Below are 18,121 nucleotides of genomic sequence, written 5' to 3' on the forward strand. Positions count from 1 at the left end.
CAGTGTTCTGCCAGTCCACCGCACTGTGAAGGGGCAGGCTGTGGTGTGGCAGCACTCAATGCTGCAGAGGTTATATAGCTTGGAGAACAAACGGTATGGACTCAAACTGGCAACCCACTTCGGTAGTGATGAATGCCGAAACACGATATCCACAGCTGTACAAATGCCCTCATCATCATCACAGAAAGAATATATGGTAATCTTCTCACTCCATCAAGGGGATGATCAAATTGAAGTGAACATGTTGTATCTGGCCTTTAGATATTTTGCGTCATCCAGTATCGGATGTGTATGTCATCCAGTATTGCAGTGCTGGCAAGCCATGTGAGTTCGAGTCCTTGCAGTATCACATCACTTCAGGCCAGACAACTTGCAGAGCAACTGTGGCATTAACTGGCTGAATCACTGACATCATGGATGCTGGTAGGAGTGATTTAAAATGGAATGATCATATAAAGTTGATCATTGGTAAAACAGATGCCAGACTGAGATTCATTGGAAGAATCCTGAGGAAATGCAATCTGAAAACAAAGGAAGTAGGTTACAGTACACTTGTTTGCCCACTGCTTGATATTGCTCAGCAGTGTGGGATCCGTACCAGATAGGGTTGATAGAAGAGATAGAGAAGATCCAAAGCAGATTAGCTACATAAGATGAGTTTCTACATGCATCTAGAATGATCAACTCGCTCCTTACACTTAAATCCAATTGAAGATGCACAAAATGTTCTACACTGAGAAAGTGTACCATTGCCACAGATCATTTCCAACCCTCAAAGGGCAATTGGCAGCATTATTTCAGACCACATTCAGTGGATCAAATGAGTCAATCTACAAGTGTGGGGATCTAGTGTGCATCCTATATCACCATGAGAGGACCTCTATTCTTATACAGGCAGTCTGTATGCCACCAGTACTGACACACTGTACACAATATTTGTCACTCACAAGCCATGATGAGTTTTCTGATAAACTTACAGTGTCATGAGTTGCAATATTGACACCGTACACATTATCTCGATGTGTAAAGTGGTTTCATAGGTCTCAAAGAATCCTTAACTTTTGACACAAACAAAATTACATTACCTTATGGTCCACAGACCTAGAAGCCAACATGTGAAGCAGTGACACTCCACAGTCATCCACACTACTGGGATCAGCACCAACATCCAACAGCATGTTCAGGCCCTTTTAAAAAAAAAAAAAAAAAAAAAAAAAAAAAAAAAAAACAATACAATCATTCAATACAGACATACCAGCTAAACTGCTTGTTTGCCTCTACAACAATTTAGATTTGTGAATTCAAACAGGAACAGAACTTTTTGATTTAATTGACCCTAAAACAGTCAGATATATCAACTAATCATTTCAATAGGTTGAATGTTTTGTGCAACAATTTTGTTGAAGAAAGTGTAACATAAATGTTTAAAATGGTAAGAACATTTTCCATTTCTCTTTAGTAGAAGTTCTGGCAATTTTAAATTCAACGTAACTCTTAGAGATTCTAAAATACATTGTAGCTCACACATAAATGTACCCTACATGAAAAATAAATGAAAAGTTCTCTAAAACTTGAGACACATTAGGGGCAGTGGGAAGACATTTACTATGAAAACACAGTTGATGAGCACAGAATGTAGCCCTGTATCTCAGTGTGGGGCTTTGAAAAGCTACCCATAGAAATGGCTCAAGCAATAGGGACTCCTGCCTGGAAAATTAATGGAAATCTTATCTAAAAAGCCATTCCTAAAAACTGTAATAAATATTTAGTGTCAACTGAAATTCCTGCCAGACTAGAACTCAAATCTGGATTTCCTGAATACTGTGATCAGTCAATAATAATAATAATAATAATAATAATAATTATAATAATAGTTCCCGTGGAGGCCCGGGAAAAGAATAGGCCTCTGGTATGTTCTGCCAGTCATAAAAGGCGACAAAAAGAACAAACCACTAATAGGGCTAACCCCCCTTTTAGTGTGATTAGTTGGTTCAGGACAGAACTAAAGAAGCCTCGGACAAGCACCGTCATGGTCGGGGATGACGCTTGAACCCTATGCCTGCCCACAATGGTAATGACACTGCTAGCCAACTGGAAAATGATTCAAATCCAAATAGAGGTGTTTTGCAGGATATGCTTCATGCAACCACCCTAGAAGGAAAACAAAGACAGAGGATGAGATGGTCAGATGAAGTTAATCGACACCTCATGTTCTGTTATTACCAAGCAACAAACCTAGGAACCAACACAACTGGATACAGACCACAAGTATACACAACATTTATTACCAGATACCCCGAATTAAAATTTTTAACAGAACAACGACTAGCTGATCAGATCCGTGTAATAATAAAAAATAACAGGATACCCCAGTCAGAATTAGAAAACATCAAACAACAAGTACAACAAATACTGGAACAAAATAATGTGCAATCAGAAGAAGAAGAAAATACAGTAATGGACTCAAACATCCCAGAGCAAACAAACAAAGAACAACATGCATCAATTAAACAGTCAGAGGAAAACAAAATCTTAAGACAGCCACCAGAACAAGCACAAATAGAACATGAAGTGACACACATGTTAGATATAGAAGAAAAATTTCAGCTGACATATGTAGAATACAAAGACACGAATTCAGACATTAGACCATTCTTGCATAGACCGCCAAATAACCCAAAAGTCGAAACAACAATAAAAACTATCAACACAATCATACACATCAAAATAAATGAAAACACAACTATGGAAGAGTTACAACTACTTGTTTATGTAGGAGCACTCACTTCACTAAATATACACACTAGGCAGAGATCAGAACCAACCAACACACAGAAGAAACCCACAAAACCAGCATGGCAACACAGGCTACATATCAGAATAGAAAAACTGAGAAAAGACATCGGACAGCTAACACAATTTATAAGAAATGAAATGTCAGAAAAAAACGAAAAAGGTTAGGTAAAATCTCACAATAAGAAGTGATAGAGCAATTAGATGAAAAGAAGCAGAAATTACAAGAATTGGCCAAACGGCTTAGAAGATACAAAAAAAGTGAAAATAGAAGGAAACAAAACCAAACATTCAACACAAACCAAAAGAAATTTTACCAGACAATAGATAACACACACATTAAAATAGACAATTCACCAAACATAACAGACATGGAAAACTTCTGGAGCAACATATGGTCAAACCCGGTACAACATAACAGGCATGCACGGTGGATACAAGCAGAAACAGATACATACAAGATGATACCACAAATGCCTGAAGTAATTTTGCAACATGAAGTCACCCAAGCAATTAATTCTACTCACAATTGGAAAGCCCCTGGAAAAGATAAAATAGCAAATTTCTGGATAAAGTAATTCACCTCAGCACATTCACATCTAACTAAATTAGTTAACAGTTACATTGCAGACCCATACACATTCCCTGATACACTTACACATGGAATAACTTATCTGAAACCTAAAGATCAAGCAGACACAGCAAACCCAGCTAAATATCGCCCCATAACATGCCTACCAACAATATACAAAATATTAACTTCAGTCATTACACAGAAATTAATGACACATACAACACAGAACAAAATTATAAATGAAGAACAAAAAGGCTGTTGCAAAGGAGCACGAGGATGTAAAGAGCAACTGATAATAGATGCAGAGGTGACATATCAAGCTAAAACTAAACAAAGGTCGCTATACTATGCATACATTGATTACCAAAAAGCTTTTGATAGTGTACCCCACTCATGGTTACTACAGATATTGGAAACATACAAAGTAGATCCTAAATTGATACAGTTCCTAAACATAGTAATGAAAAACTGGAAAACCACACTTAATATCCAAACAAATTCAGATAATATCACATCACAGCCAATACAGATTAAGCGTGGAATATACCAAGGAGACTCATTAAGTCCTTTCTGGTTCTGTCTTGCTCTGAACCCACTATCCAACATGCTAAATAATACAAATTATGGATATAATATTACTGGAACATACCCACACAAAATCATACATTTGCTATACATGGGTGATCTAAAACTACTGGCAGCAACCAATCAACAACTCAACCAATTACTAAAGATAACAGAAGTATTCATCAATGATATAAATATGGCTTTTGGAACAGACAAATGTAAGAAAAATAGCATAGTCAAGGGAAAACACACTAAACAAGAAGATTACATATTGAATAACCACCGTGACTCCATAGAAGCGATGGAAAAAACAGATGCCTATAAATATCTAGGATACAGACAAAAAATAGGAATAGATAATACAAATATTAAAGAAGAACTAAAAGAAAAATATAGACAAAGACTAACAAAAATACTGAAAACAGAATTGACAGCAAGAAACAAGACAAAAGCTATAAATACTTATGCTATACCAGTATTGACCTACTTATTTGGAGTAGTGAAATGGAGTAACACAGACCTAGAAGCACTCAATACACTTACACGATCACAATGCCACAAATATAGAATACATCACATACATTCAGCAACAGAAAGATTCACATTAAGCAGAAAGGAAGGAGGAAGGGGATTCATCGACATAAAAAACCTACATTATGGACAGGTAGACAATTTAAGAAAATTCTTTCTAGAACGAGCAGAAACTAGCAAAATACACAAAGCAATCACTCATATAAATACATTGGCTACACCACTGCAATTTCATAACTACTTCTACAACCCTTTAGATCACATAACATCAACAGATATGAAGAAAATAAATTGGAAAAAGAAAACACTACATGGCAAGCACCCGTATCATCTAATACAGCCACACATCGATCAAGATGCATCCAACACATGGCTAAGAAAAGGCAATATATACAGTGAGACGGAAGGATTCATGACTGCAATACAGGATCAAACAATAAACACCAGATATTAGAGCAAGCATATTATTAAAGATCCCAATACCACAACAAATAAATGCAGACTTTGCAAACAACAAATAGAAACAGTGGATGTACAATACTAGCAAATACAGAATACCCCAGAAGACATGACAATGTAGCAAAAATAATACATCAACAACTTGTCATAAAACATAAACTAATAAAACAACACGTTCCCACATACAAGTATGCACCACAAAATGTACTGGAGACTGATGAATACAAATTATACTGGAACAGAACCATTATAACAGATAAAACAACACCACACAACAAACCTGACATCATACTCACCAATAAAAAGAAGAAATTAACGCAACTAATCGAAATATCCATACCCAATACAACAAATATACAGAAGAAAACAGGAGAAAAAATTGAAAAATACATCCAACTGGCTGAGGAAGTCAAGGACATGTGGCATCAGTATAAAGTTAACATTATACCGATTATACTATCAACTATAGGAGTCATACCACACAATATCCACCAGTACATCAACACAATACAGCTACACCCAAACGTATATATACAACTACAGAAATCCGTAATTATTGATACGTGTTCAATAACCTGAAAGTTCCTAAATACAATGTAACATATACCATACAGTTAAAAGGAAGTCACGCTTGATCAAGGTCTGTGTCACTTTCCATTTTTAACCAGACCTAAGGTCTGAGAAAAATAGAAATAAGAACAATAACAACAACAACAACAACAATAATCTTTATTTGTTCGTATTAACTTTACAGTCTTTGACATCATAATTTTTTTTGCATTTTTTTGTTGATATCATGCCATAAACATAATTAATAAATACATATGCTACTGTAAAGTAAGATGATTGGTACATCCTAGAATTAATTGGTGAAACTTAAGACTTACCATCACGGTATGGTAAAAGTCCGAAATTTCTTATTGTATGTATAGATTTTGAACTTTTACCAAGAGACGTTGGTAAATTTTAGGATGTACTGAAACTAAGCAGCCATGAGCAGACTGAGAACTCATAATTGCCAACAAAGAAACTTTTCTAAACACAAAACTGGCAACAATGAAACCTGTCTGAACCTGCACGATGGATGCAGGAGTCTTTGACCCAGCTTTTACCAGTTTGCATTGGTAAATCCTAAAGTTTACCAATGTCTCTTGGTAGAAGTTCAAAATCTATGCATATAATTAGAAATTTATACTACACATCAATGGTAAATCTTAGATTTCACTGGTTAATTCTAGGATTTACCAATTATCTTACTTTTACAGTAACATATAAATCAAGTAGCACACTACACTCTCTAATATAAAGATTTGCTACCACTAATATACTGTAATTTAAAAAAGTGAAACTATTTATATTGCAGCTCAGAATTCTTTAAGTGAGTATAAACATTTTTCAATTAACAACTGTTTGGCACAATTATGTATTTTAATCATTCTTATTTTGCAATACAATAATGGAACAGTTGTTGTCATTCATAGTACACTGCAAAATAATTAGTGAATTAACCATGTGCCCCAAGTGAGGAAGATGTGTGCAAACCATACAGCAATTACAAAAATCTTTTTTTATTTTTTAAGGCATCAGGAACTTGCATAATGTGTGACAATACAGAATATAAAATACATAAATAGTTTAAGTACTGAAGGTAAGAAACGTCACATCCTTCTGACTTTCATATGTCGGAAACTTTAAGCTACGCAGCAAACACCAAGATAACAAGCTCAAGTTACAAGCACTTCTATGTCAGAAACTTGCAAAAAGTAATGTCTGTTTAATTAAGGTACTCTCATATTATTTCCAAGCCTGAAATTTTCAAGTTATTAAACTCCTTCTAATTTGAATATGAAGCATAGAAGCAATAATTTATGTCAATTTACTGAGGATTATTCCTGTACACACTACAAAACATATGTAATAAGCCACTATTATAATATTATAACTGTATAAAAATAGATTTACTGCAACAAAGCTGCATATACATTTGCACCAAAATTTTTGTTTGAAAATAATGTAGAATATGATCATTCGATGTATTTAAGAAGAAATTAGCAGTGAAACGAGGAGAGCTTATGCTTATTATTGATACTTTTAAGGAATTAAAAGTTATCACTTTTAAGACAAGTTACTACACCATCTAAAATTCATAAGTATCATAAAAAAGGCAGTGAGCTGGTAGCAACATTTTCAGCTGAAACTGATGGACATTCAGTAAATTAGTTAGTTATGATGCCTCTATCAAACTTAAACTAATTTTCCAGTTCCCACACTTACACACGAGTGATGTTTCCAGTAACAGTAATTTGAAACTGCCTACAACATAATGCTTTATCCAAGAGCTACCTTAATATTTTGCAAATGCTTTACTTTTGCCAAAATAAATGAGCAGAGGAGTTTTAAGTACAAGATCACTGTTGTTCTACTGCATTTAAATGCAGTTAAGTAAACTATCAATTGATTCTATCTGACATAGTGCAAATCTTATGTCACAAGAAGTTATTCTCCAGCACCCCATAAGCAAAAATGGATTTTCCTGGCCAAATATAATTCAAGCTTTAGAAAATTTATATTTAAGCAACAAAATCTAGGACGGCAGAAATGATAGCACCTACCATTTCCAGCCAACTGTTAATATTGCTCGATTTCCAATAAAACAATTGATAAGAAAATACTGAAAACCACAATTTTCACAAATGAAAAATGTTCACACCACTATGGCAGTAAACACGTTTTTGAAAGATGTAACTAACTGTTTTATTTCATAAAATATCACATATCTGAAACAAAGAATGACATTTAACTAATATGAAGTTATATCACCTATATTCCTCAATATGATGTCTTTGATATATTATATTCTAAACATAATTGCTACCAGTGGTAGTTATGTCTTTACTAGTAACCTCACAGTGTCATAAACTGTCTTTATATGAAGCAATAAATGTCATCCATATTTCCAAAGCAGCTGTGCAATTTTTACATTAACTATGAACAGCTATAAAATAACAATACAAATGAAATTCCTTTACAACACATCGAATATGCTTTCCCAAATTAGCCACAAAAGCTGAAACACAAAAATTGTAATATTTCTGAAACTTAATTCTAAGTTTGTTCTTGTCAATTGTTGTGTCTCAATTACGATGCTTATACTGTAAATATTGGGAATGGAATTTTGTAAAGCATTTCCAGTGCTAAAACTGTGCAATCTCATCACTCTTGGAAGACACAACATAACTTCTACGCAGACAAAGTGTCTATGTAATCTAATAAACCTTGCAACCATTTCTTTATCCTCTTCTGATCATCCAGTGTACAGCCCAAGATTGTACTTTCAAAATTCTTGTCAATGTTTCCAATGGATGTATGTGATGAACACAAATTCATGAATGCGATACACTTGGATTTTTTTCCAAAATGATCTTCACGTAATCTGATTACAAGTGAATCAATAAAACCATTCACTTGATGCAGATCTGCCTCCTGGGTTCCATCATGTGTAGTCTTCACAAGGACCTCCACAGTTAAACAGTGGTTAGCTATATGATCTGCATAGTGCAACACATGCTCCCTATCACTTTCAGACAATTCAACCATCATCTCAGAATTCTTAAGTGTGTTTAACGTTGTAAGAAGTGTGTCCCTTTCTTCTTCCAATTTTAAAGCTTCTCTTCTTAGTCATTCCACAGGTCTTTTGACGACTTCTGCGGACTTCCTGGATTGGAGTCTACTGTATGGGTTACTACCTCTGCACTTTCTTTTATTACTTTTGATCCACTATCAACTTCCATTATATTCCAACTTTCAGTAGCAGGCAGTGGAATGCTATGGTCAAACAACATTAACATCAACACAACAAATTTTTCATGTACACCACACAATAAGCCCTCTCACGACACCATTACCACCATAACAACTCTTGTACTCAAAGACTTCCATTTAGAAACTTGCCCTTAAAAAGATTTCCATGGAGCTGCTTTATATTATATGGAAACTTGTTATGGAGTTGTCTCCCAGTTTCAAAGGAACTGTAATCTATAGCTCCTTTGTTAGTAACTATCCTACGATAGTCACATCTGGCTTCTGTACAGTAATTATGGATCTCTCTGTTCATTGCACTTATTTCATCATTCTCTTTTACAAATATTATAGTCTTATAGTCATACAACAAATACACAGTCAGTATTTTTTTAATTTTTGAAGTAGTCTACAGCACTGGCATCTGCTTGTATTGGCAATTATCATAATTGCTCTCTTTAGAAGCCTGAAAATCCTATCCATGAAGGCTGGGAGTGCCGCATCTCAAATTTCAGACCCATATTGCAAATGTGAGCAAATTTAACTGTAGTACACTTATTTAAAGAAAGGGGTGGGGGGGTATTATATACTGAAACACCAAAGAAACTGTATACGCATGCATATACAAATACAGAAATGTCTAAACAGGCAGAATACAGCATTGCAGCCAGCAATGCCTATATAAGACAACAAGTGTCTGACACAGTTGTTAGATCAGTTACTGCTGCTACAATGATAGGTTATCAAGATTTAAGAGAGTTTGAATGTGATGTTATAGTCAGTGCATGAACGATGGAACAAAGCATCTCCAAGGTAGAGATGAAATGAAGATTTTCCCATACGTCCATTTCACAGGTGTACCATGAATATAAGGAGTTTGGTAAAACATCAAATCTCTGACATCACTGTGTCCAGAAAAAGTTCATGCAAGAACAGGACCAATGATGTTCAACATGACAGAAGTGCAACACTTCTCCAAATTGTTGCAGATTGCCGTGCTGTACCAGCAAATAGTGACAGCACACAAACAATTCAGTGAAACATCATCAATATGGGCTTTCAGAGCTGAAGGCCCATACATGTATCCTTGATAACTGAATGACACAAAAATTTGCACTTCACCTGGGGCCATCAACACTGGCTTTGGACTGTTGATGACTGGACACATGTTACTTGGTAGGACAAGTCTAATTTCAAATTGTATTGAGTGGATGGACATGTACAGGCATGGAGACAACCTCATGAATCAATGGACCCTGTATGTCAGCAGGGAACTGTTCAAGCAGGTGGAGGCTCTGTAATGGTGCAGGGCATGTGCAGTTGGAGTGGTAAGGGACCCCTGATATGTCTAGATGCGGCTTAGACACATAACAAATATGTAAGCATCCTGTCTGATCATGCGTATCCGTACATTCTGACAGACTTGGGCAATTCCAGCAGGGCAATATGATACCCCACATGTCTAGAATTGCTACAGAGTGGATCAAGGAACACTCTTCTGAGTTCAAACACTTCCACTGTCCACCAAGCTCTCCAGACATAAACATTATTGAGCATATTTGGGATGCCTTGCAACATGCTTTTCACAAAAGATCTCCACCCCCTCATACTCTTATGGATTTATGAACAGCCCTGCAGGATTCATGGTGTCAATTTCCTCCAACACGACTTCAGACATTAGTTGAGTCCATGTCACATTGTGCTGTGCCACTTCTGCATGCTCATGGGAGCCCTATACGATATCAGGCAGGTGTACCAGTTTATTTGGCATATTTGCAAGATGTTTTAGTAAGCAAATATTGCTGGTAACCTTTTTACAGATGTAGCTGTTACATTCTTTCCATGTGAGATGTTCATCAATCAAAATGCCTAAAAACATATGTTTATCAGATGCTTCAAATGTAGACACTGATTCAATATGAATATTATTATAATTTAATAAGAAGTGTATTACTACAGGCTTGTCCTTATTCAGTGTAAGTTTATTCATTGTTAAATATTCTGTGGTCATTTCAAAGTTCTCTTTATTGCTTTGGAATGCTAGGTGCTCAGTAAGCCCCCAACTAGTAAATGATATATCATTAGCATAGTTTGATAGTTTTGAGTTTTTTGGCTGTGCTATTTATACACAAGAAACAAGACTGGCCAAAGTATACTTTCCTGTGGGATTCCACAGTTGAAAGTTCTGAATGCTGATTTTACTGTTTGGAGCTTACTTTCATTGTTATAACTTAGTTTAGTGCACTGTCTTCTACCTTGGGTATAAGATTATTAAGAATTTTGATGCTGCTCCTCTTATAAAACCTATCTAAGTTGGATAATAGCACTGCATGATTCACAGAATCAAATGCTTTAGACAAATCTAGAAAAGTCCCAATTACTTTGTTTTCTTTATCCAGTCTGTTCAGCAGTTCATTGAAAAAGTTGCTACTGCTGTTGTTGTGGATCATCCTTTTCAGAACCTGTGCTGCAAGTTGTTTAATATTGAGTATTTACAGAAGATGGATTCAATTTGGTCTAGAATTACTGTTTAGATTAGATTAGATTAGATTTACTTTCATTCCAATTGATCCGTAGTGAGGAGGTCCTCCAGGATGTGGAACATGTCAGAAAAGCAACAATACATAACAAATATTTAAACTAAAACAAATAAGCTAATGTACCATTCCACAGGTCCCAAGTGGAATGATCGTCATTTTGTAATGAACACTAAGAGTCATTTTACAAATACTATTGCACTGAATTTAAAATAAAAAAGTTATTAAAATAAAAAAGTTTCATGCAGCTTGTCAAGTGCTGAAGTCGATGAGATTGGCCTGTAATTGTTCATGTCAGTCATTGCACCCTTTTTATACAATGGTCATATCTCAGTAATTTTTAAAAGTTCAAGCAATGCCCACTCACCAATTGAACTGCTTATTAAATTATTGGTTTTATTAATTCATTTTTGCTACCTTTAAGTAATGTAAATGATACATCAACTCAGCCACTAGATGTTTTTATTTTGAGTTTTGAGATTACTATTATACCTTATATGCTGTTACACTTCTTAGGAAAAATGAATTACTTATTTTAACGGTGTTTATTTGTAGTAACCAATATGCCATCTGTGTACAGCTCCAGTCCGGAGTCAAACTGTTATTGTCACAAACATTTCTGCCTTTGATTTCTGAAAACTTCCTCCAGGAGCTCTGCCTCAGTTCAGCACACTCACAGGAGGGCATAATGTCAACTCTGAGATTACTTCATTTGTACACTATGTGATCAAAAGTATCTGGACACCTGGCTGAAAATGACTTGCAAGTTCGTGGTACCCTCCATCAGTAATGCTGGAATTCATTATGGTGTTGGCCCTCCATTAGCCTTGACGACAGCTTCCACTCTCACAGGCATACATTCAGTCGGGTCCTGGAAGGTTTCTTGGGGAATAGCAGCCCATTCTTCACGGAGTGCTGCACTGAGGAGAGGTATCGATGTCGGCTGGTGAGGCCTGGCATGAAGTTGGCATTCCAAAACATCCAAAAGGTGTCCTATAGGAGTCAGGTCAGGACTCTGAGCAGACCAGTCCATTACAGAGATGTTATTGTCATGCAATGACTCCACTACAGGCTGTGCATTATGAACAACATTGGGAAGCAAGAAGGTGCTTAAAACATCAATGTAGGTTGGTGCTTAAAACATCAATGTAGGTCTGTGTTGCAATAGTGCCACACAAAACAACAAGGGGTGCAAGTCCCCTCCATGAAAAACACAACCACACCATAACACCACCGCCTCCAAATCTTACTGTTGGCACTACACATGCTGGCAGATGACGTTCGCCGGGCATTCACCATACCCACAGCCTGCCATCGGATTGCCACATTGTGTACTGTGATTTATCACCCCACACAATGTTTTCTACTGTTCAACAGTCCAATGTTTACACTCCTTACACCAAGGAAGGTGTTGTTTGGCATTTACCGGCGTCATGTGTGGCTTATGAGCAGCTGCTCGACCATGAAATCCAAGTTTTCTCACCTCCTGCCAAACCGTCATAGTACTTGCAGTGGATTCTGATGCAGTTTGGAATTCCTGTGTGGTGGTCTGGATAGATATCTGCCCATTACACATTATGACCCTCTTCAACTGTCAGGGGTCTCTTGTCAGTCAGCAGACGAGTTCAGCCTGTATACTTTTGTGCCGTATGTGACCCCTTAATGTGTTCACTTCACTATCACATTGGAAATAGTGGACCTAGAGATGTTTAGAAGTGGGAAATCTCATTGATATGGAGTACCTGGCAGTATGTGGCAGCACAATGCCACTAATATGAAAAACATGTTTTTTGGGGTGTCTGGATACTTTGGATCACATAGTGTACTTTCTTATGGAATGATGTAGCTTTGAGAAGATCCTCTCCCATTCATTGACTTACTAGGACTGTATAATAAAAGAAGCATTAGAAATTCACATGTGTACTATGTTAAGATGGACACTGTAACCTCTTTTGCATTTGGAGACAAACACTTGAGATGGAGCATTTTCAAACAAATAAAACCAAGAAAAATAAATTCTCAAGCAAAAAGGTGGTGGTAGGGATGCTCTATGTTCCCTCTCCATTCCCATGTTCCCCCAGTGGGGGAGCGGGTGGTCACTGCCTCATTGCCAATTTTTCACATTTGTACATGTGAATTTCACTCTCCAGGTGACATCACTGCACCAGTAAAAGTTGTTATTATTATTATTATAGGATTAATTACTAAAAAGATCAATTCACAACAATAGTTTGCTGTACTTCTGTTATTTTCTACCAAGCATTCTTTTTCAGTGCATCCTCCCTGTGTACACTGTGATGCACCACTATTTTGCTGATGTGGTCATTTCAAGAATGTCGTGGTCTGCCATGTTTTCATCTGCCAGTTGGTTTCCATTCAAAAATTTTCTTGAGCCACTGATGATCTGTCATTCTCAACAAATGCCCATACAATTATAAGAATTGTTCTCATTTGCCCTCATTCTAGCTCTTACTTCATCCCTAGTTTTTTCTCTATTCTCGATATTCTGGCACTCCTTTGTAAATAATCATTTTATGTAGTTGTTGGTCTTCTCTTGAGGTCAGCATTTAAAATCCATAGTTCTCATCCATAGCACAAGACATATTCAACCATCAGCCAACCCACACTTTACTTATTGTTGTTAGAAATGTATTTGTCCCATGAAATAGATTTCATACACCCTATTGTTTTTCTGCTTTGTTGTATTCTGTATTTTACTTTTGTATTATGCAATCCACTTTTTTCAATGCCTGCCCCACAGCCTTTGAAATTCTATACCTGTCTCGTAACTGCTCTGTCATTGATGTGAACTTTAAATCTAGTGTCACTCTTCACTATCAGTTCCTCAGTTTTTGTTAGACTCATCTTTAGTTCCCATTTGTCATATTCCGGATATAAATGTCATATCATGAACTCATGATCATATTTATCTAGTGTTAGGACACTCTGATCATCAGCAAACCTTGAAAACACCTGTACATCATTAACAATGATTCTCATTCTTCCACAGCTGTTCTTACATCTTCGGAGATCCACTTCTATATATAAATTGAACAAGAAGGGTGACATTCTGCAACCTTGTGTCAGCCTTTTGTTACATTAACAGGTTATGATAATTTTGATCTCTCTTAATCTGTTTCTTATCATGTCTGTACATTTTAATAAGGATCTGTAAACGATGGTCATCCAAATCTATATCTTTCAAAGTTTCCTACAGTTTTGCTCGAGAAACCATGTCATTAGCTTTTACTAAACTTACAAAGGCAATGTGTAACTCCTTCCCTAGTGCTGTAAATTTCTCCCATAGCTGTTATAAAATAGAGATGTTATCTGCACAGGGTCTGTTCTGTCTGAACCTACTCTGGTTCTCCCCAATATGGAGGCCAACATTTTGTCTTATTTTCTCATACATAATTCTGCCAAATAAGCATCTCATTGTGCAGTTCACACTAATCCCTTTGTAGCAATTATTGTCTCTTCTACACTCCTTGTTGAAATTGGACAACATACACTGTATGACCTTTTCCACTCTGATGGAATCTAACTCCATTGTCAACAGTTGTCCATAAAGTGCATTATTCTTTTCTTCAAATAGTGTCCTCCACATTTCAATAATTCAACAGGAATATTTCCAGGTTGAGTTGATCAGTCATACTTCATTTTAGATGGTGTGCTGTTTACTTCCTCTATCATAATGGTCATATTTCAAATGGTGTCTTCAGTCGTACCTTCTTCCTCTTTTATGTACTGGGGTTTGTTTTCAATTAGAAGAGGTGTAAAATGCTTTTTCCATTCTCTTAAAGGAATAAAGTTCTCTACTGCTTGATCTGATAATAGTCCTTCATACTTCTGTTGTCTATGATCCACCTATTGAAATCTCTATCCCAATGCATTTCTGTTCCCATATCTTATTTCGTTCTGAGTTAATTGTGCCTCTTAACTCCTCATTTATTGTCAGATAATTTTGTCTGTCTGTAGGTGATTTAGTTGATAACTATTTTTTTGTGTAAATTCTCCTTTTACTAAATCAACTTCTTAATGTCATCCAACATTCATGAAGGATCCAGTTTGTATACACTCTTACTCCCAGTTCTTAGTATCTCTAGAGCAGTTTTCCTAATTGCTTGTTTAATGTAGTTATAATGTCATTTAAAAGTTAGAGTGCCAAGCAGAGTCACTCAATTAATGACAAGCTTGAATGCTGCAATAAATGAGATGGACTTGGCTTCCAGCAGACAGTCATCTCCTGACAAAGAAGATGTTGATTATGTTCGAAGACTTGAGTTTCTTTCATATTGTGAGGAGTTTCATTCCATGCCACTTGGCATGGGGAAGGTCAGCCTATTAGAGTTACTTCATTATGTTTGAGCTCAGAATATTGTCTACGATTCTGTGAGATATAAATGTCAGTGATACTGGATGATAGGTTTGGGGAATACTTACTATGAGGCACAGTTTCCTGATCAACAGATACACGGTACATTATGGTTAAGAGATGAGCTAACTCAGTTGTTAATTTTGAACATAATGTGTAAGAAATTTTGATTTTTAATGTTTTTCTTATAGTAGACCAGTAATTCTTACAGAACTGTAGTAGTTGCAGATCTTATGTAATCCTGATAATTTTAGCGCATTTCCTTCTTTTGCAGCATGATATTTTGAATTATTTTGTTATCCAAGGCATTCAGAAGCAGCTGTTATGTGTAGAGGAAGAAATTTGTTTAGTTCAAAACTAAACTAGGTAAAAACTGAAAAATTTACAAAATTCTTAATAGTTTCTGTGGATGATGTAGAAAATGCTATTCTAACATAAAGACATAAAATATCTGCAGGTTGGGATGGAATACCTACCAAAGTCATTAAAGTGGTACAAAACAGAATTACAAACCCACTAGCTCAAATAATAAATCAATGTTTTGAAAAGGGCTGTTTCCCAGAGGTACTGAAATATGCAGAAGTCAAACCACTCTTCAAGAGGGATCAAGAGAGATCATGGGAAATTATTGTCCTATCTAGATTCTCTCAGTCCTATCTAAAATATCTGAAAAACTTCATTGCAAAATATTCTATTATTCTAAACAATTAATTTGGTTTTCAGAAGTGGAAAACACCATAGATGCAGTAAACAGTTTCATTGCAAACATAAGTACATTATTAGACAACAGAAATATTGTGGCAGGAATTTTCTGCGATCTAACAAAGGAGATTGATTCTGTAAACCATGTATTGCTTGTTTACAAACTTCAAAACTATGGTGTTATCAGCAGTGCCCTACAGTGGCTTAAATCCTGCATATCATACAGAAAGCAAAGAGTTAGCATTTCTTCAAATGGTGCATATTATTTTCTGATTGGAAAAAAATTATTTCCAGCTGTTCCACAAGGCTCCATATTAGGCCCAGTCCTATTTCTTTTGCATGTTAATGACTTACCATTAAATATCAGATCCCCATTAGTTCTGTTTGCAGATGACACTACTGTCTTAGTTGAAGATCAGGATTTGGAGAAAAATTCTCAAATCTGTGTTCAGTACCCCCAGTAGCTTAGAAACTTGGTTTCAGCTAAATGGGTTGAATCTAAACATATTCAAGACTCACATGCTGCAGTTCAAAACCAAACAGCCAAATGCGAGCAGGTTAAGACTGTACATAACAACCAAGATATAGAAGAAGTTGACTCAGTCAAATTCTTAGGTTTAAATCTAGATAAAAATTTGGGCTTGTAGGCACACACTGAATACCTAGCAAACAAACTGAGCAGCTTTGCATTTGCAATGCAAATATTATCAACAGCAACTGACATGGATACATGAAAAATAGCATATACAAGCTACTTCAAATCCATTATTAGGTATGGTATTGTTTTTTGGGATAGCTCGACAAATGTAGTGCGGATGCTAAAAAATTCAGAAAAAAGTCATTTGAGATATGCACACTGCACATCACAAAGAACCTTGTTGACCATTATTTAGAAAACTTAAAACATTAACTCTGCCATCCTTATAAATATAGGAGATTATTATATTTTTGTACACCAGACGTGAGTTATTTGAGGGAAATCATTTAGTCCATTCACATGATACTAGAAACAAAGAAAATTTTATGCTCCCCACCCACCACCTCAGACTGTATACCCAGGGACCTCAACACATGGGAATGAAAATTCTAAATAAATTAAAAGGGAACAAGTTGATGCAGATGAATTTAGGTTCACGTAAAGGAAAGCTATATGAGGTACTGACACTGAAATGTTATTACTCAGTGGATGAATTCACACAGGACAAACTGGAAATTTGAGCTGGATACAATGTGTTACGTATTCCAAGAAATATCCTTAGAGTGTTATTATTTATTGTAGTGCTATTATCTATTAATGTAAAAATCACTGTAATTGTACCATAAATTTTTGACATATCTCTTGTATGCAAGCCAAATGGATTGCATAAGTACATCATGAGATGAATAAAACACAATTCACAATTCTAAAACCTAACACATCATATGTGTCATTCTGACTGATATTCTATAGATCACTACTGACACTGTCGGAAGATCTCCACCTACTCTTTTCTCATTGTGACCACTTGACTGAAGTATATTCCATGTTGTTTATTACGGGTAACTAACCATCACTGTCAGAGGGCCAATCAAAACTATATGAATGTTAACTTATATATGTATAAATCCAAAACTGTTCATACGTTAAGTTGCCAATCCTGAACAATTATGGTCAGAAAATTTACAAATGATATCAAGCTTTAAGTGTTTTGCACAACATGTAATTGTGTCTTACCCTGTGACAAATATAAGTCTATGCAATTAAAGTAGGCCTACTTAGCAGCTATGTAAGCAGCAACCACATGA

The 18,121-nt window shown here is 35.9% G+C and overlaps 1 protein-coding gene across 1 annotated transcript in view; it reads right to left on the reverse strand.

The window, feature by feature from the left end:
* Positions 1–18,121, reverse strand: part of LOC126475425 (serine/threonine-protein phosphatase 6 regulatory ankyrin repeat subunit B-like) — a 355,304-nt gene that overhangs the window by 115,998 nt on the left and 221,185 nt on the right. The window contains exon 11 of the mRNA XM_050103270.1: positions 1,086–1,187. Coding sequence (XP_049959227.1) covers positions 1,086–1,187 — 102 coding nt within the window. The remainder of the gene's footprint in view (positions 1–1,085; positions 1,188–18,121) is intronic.

Source organism: Schistocerca serialis, chromosome 4 (genome assembly GCF_023864345.2).
Source record: "Schistocerca serialis cubense isolate TAMUIC-IGC-003099 chromosome 4, iqSchSeri2.2, whole genome shotgun sequence".
Lineage (NCBI taxonomy): Eukaryota > Metazoa > Arthropoda > Insecta > Orthoptera > Acrididae > Schistocerca > Schistocerca serialis.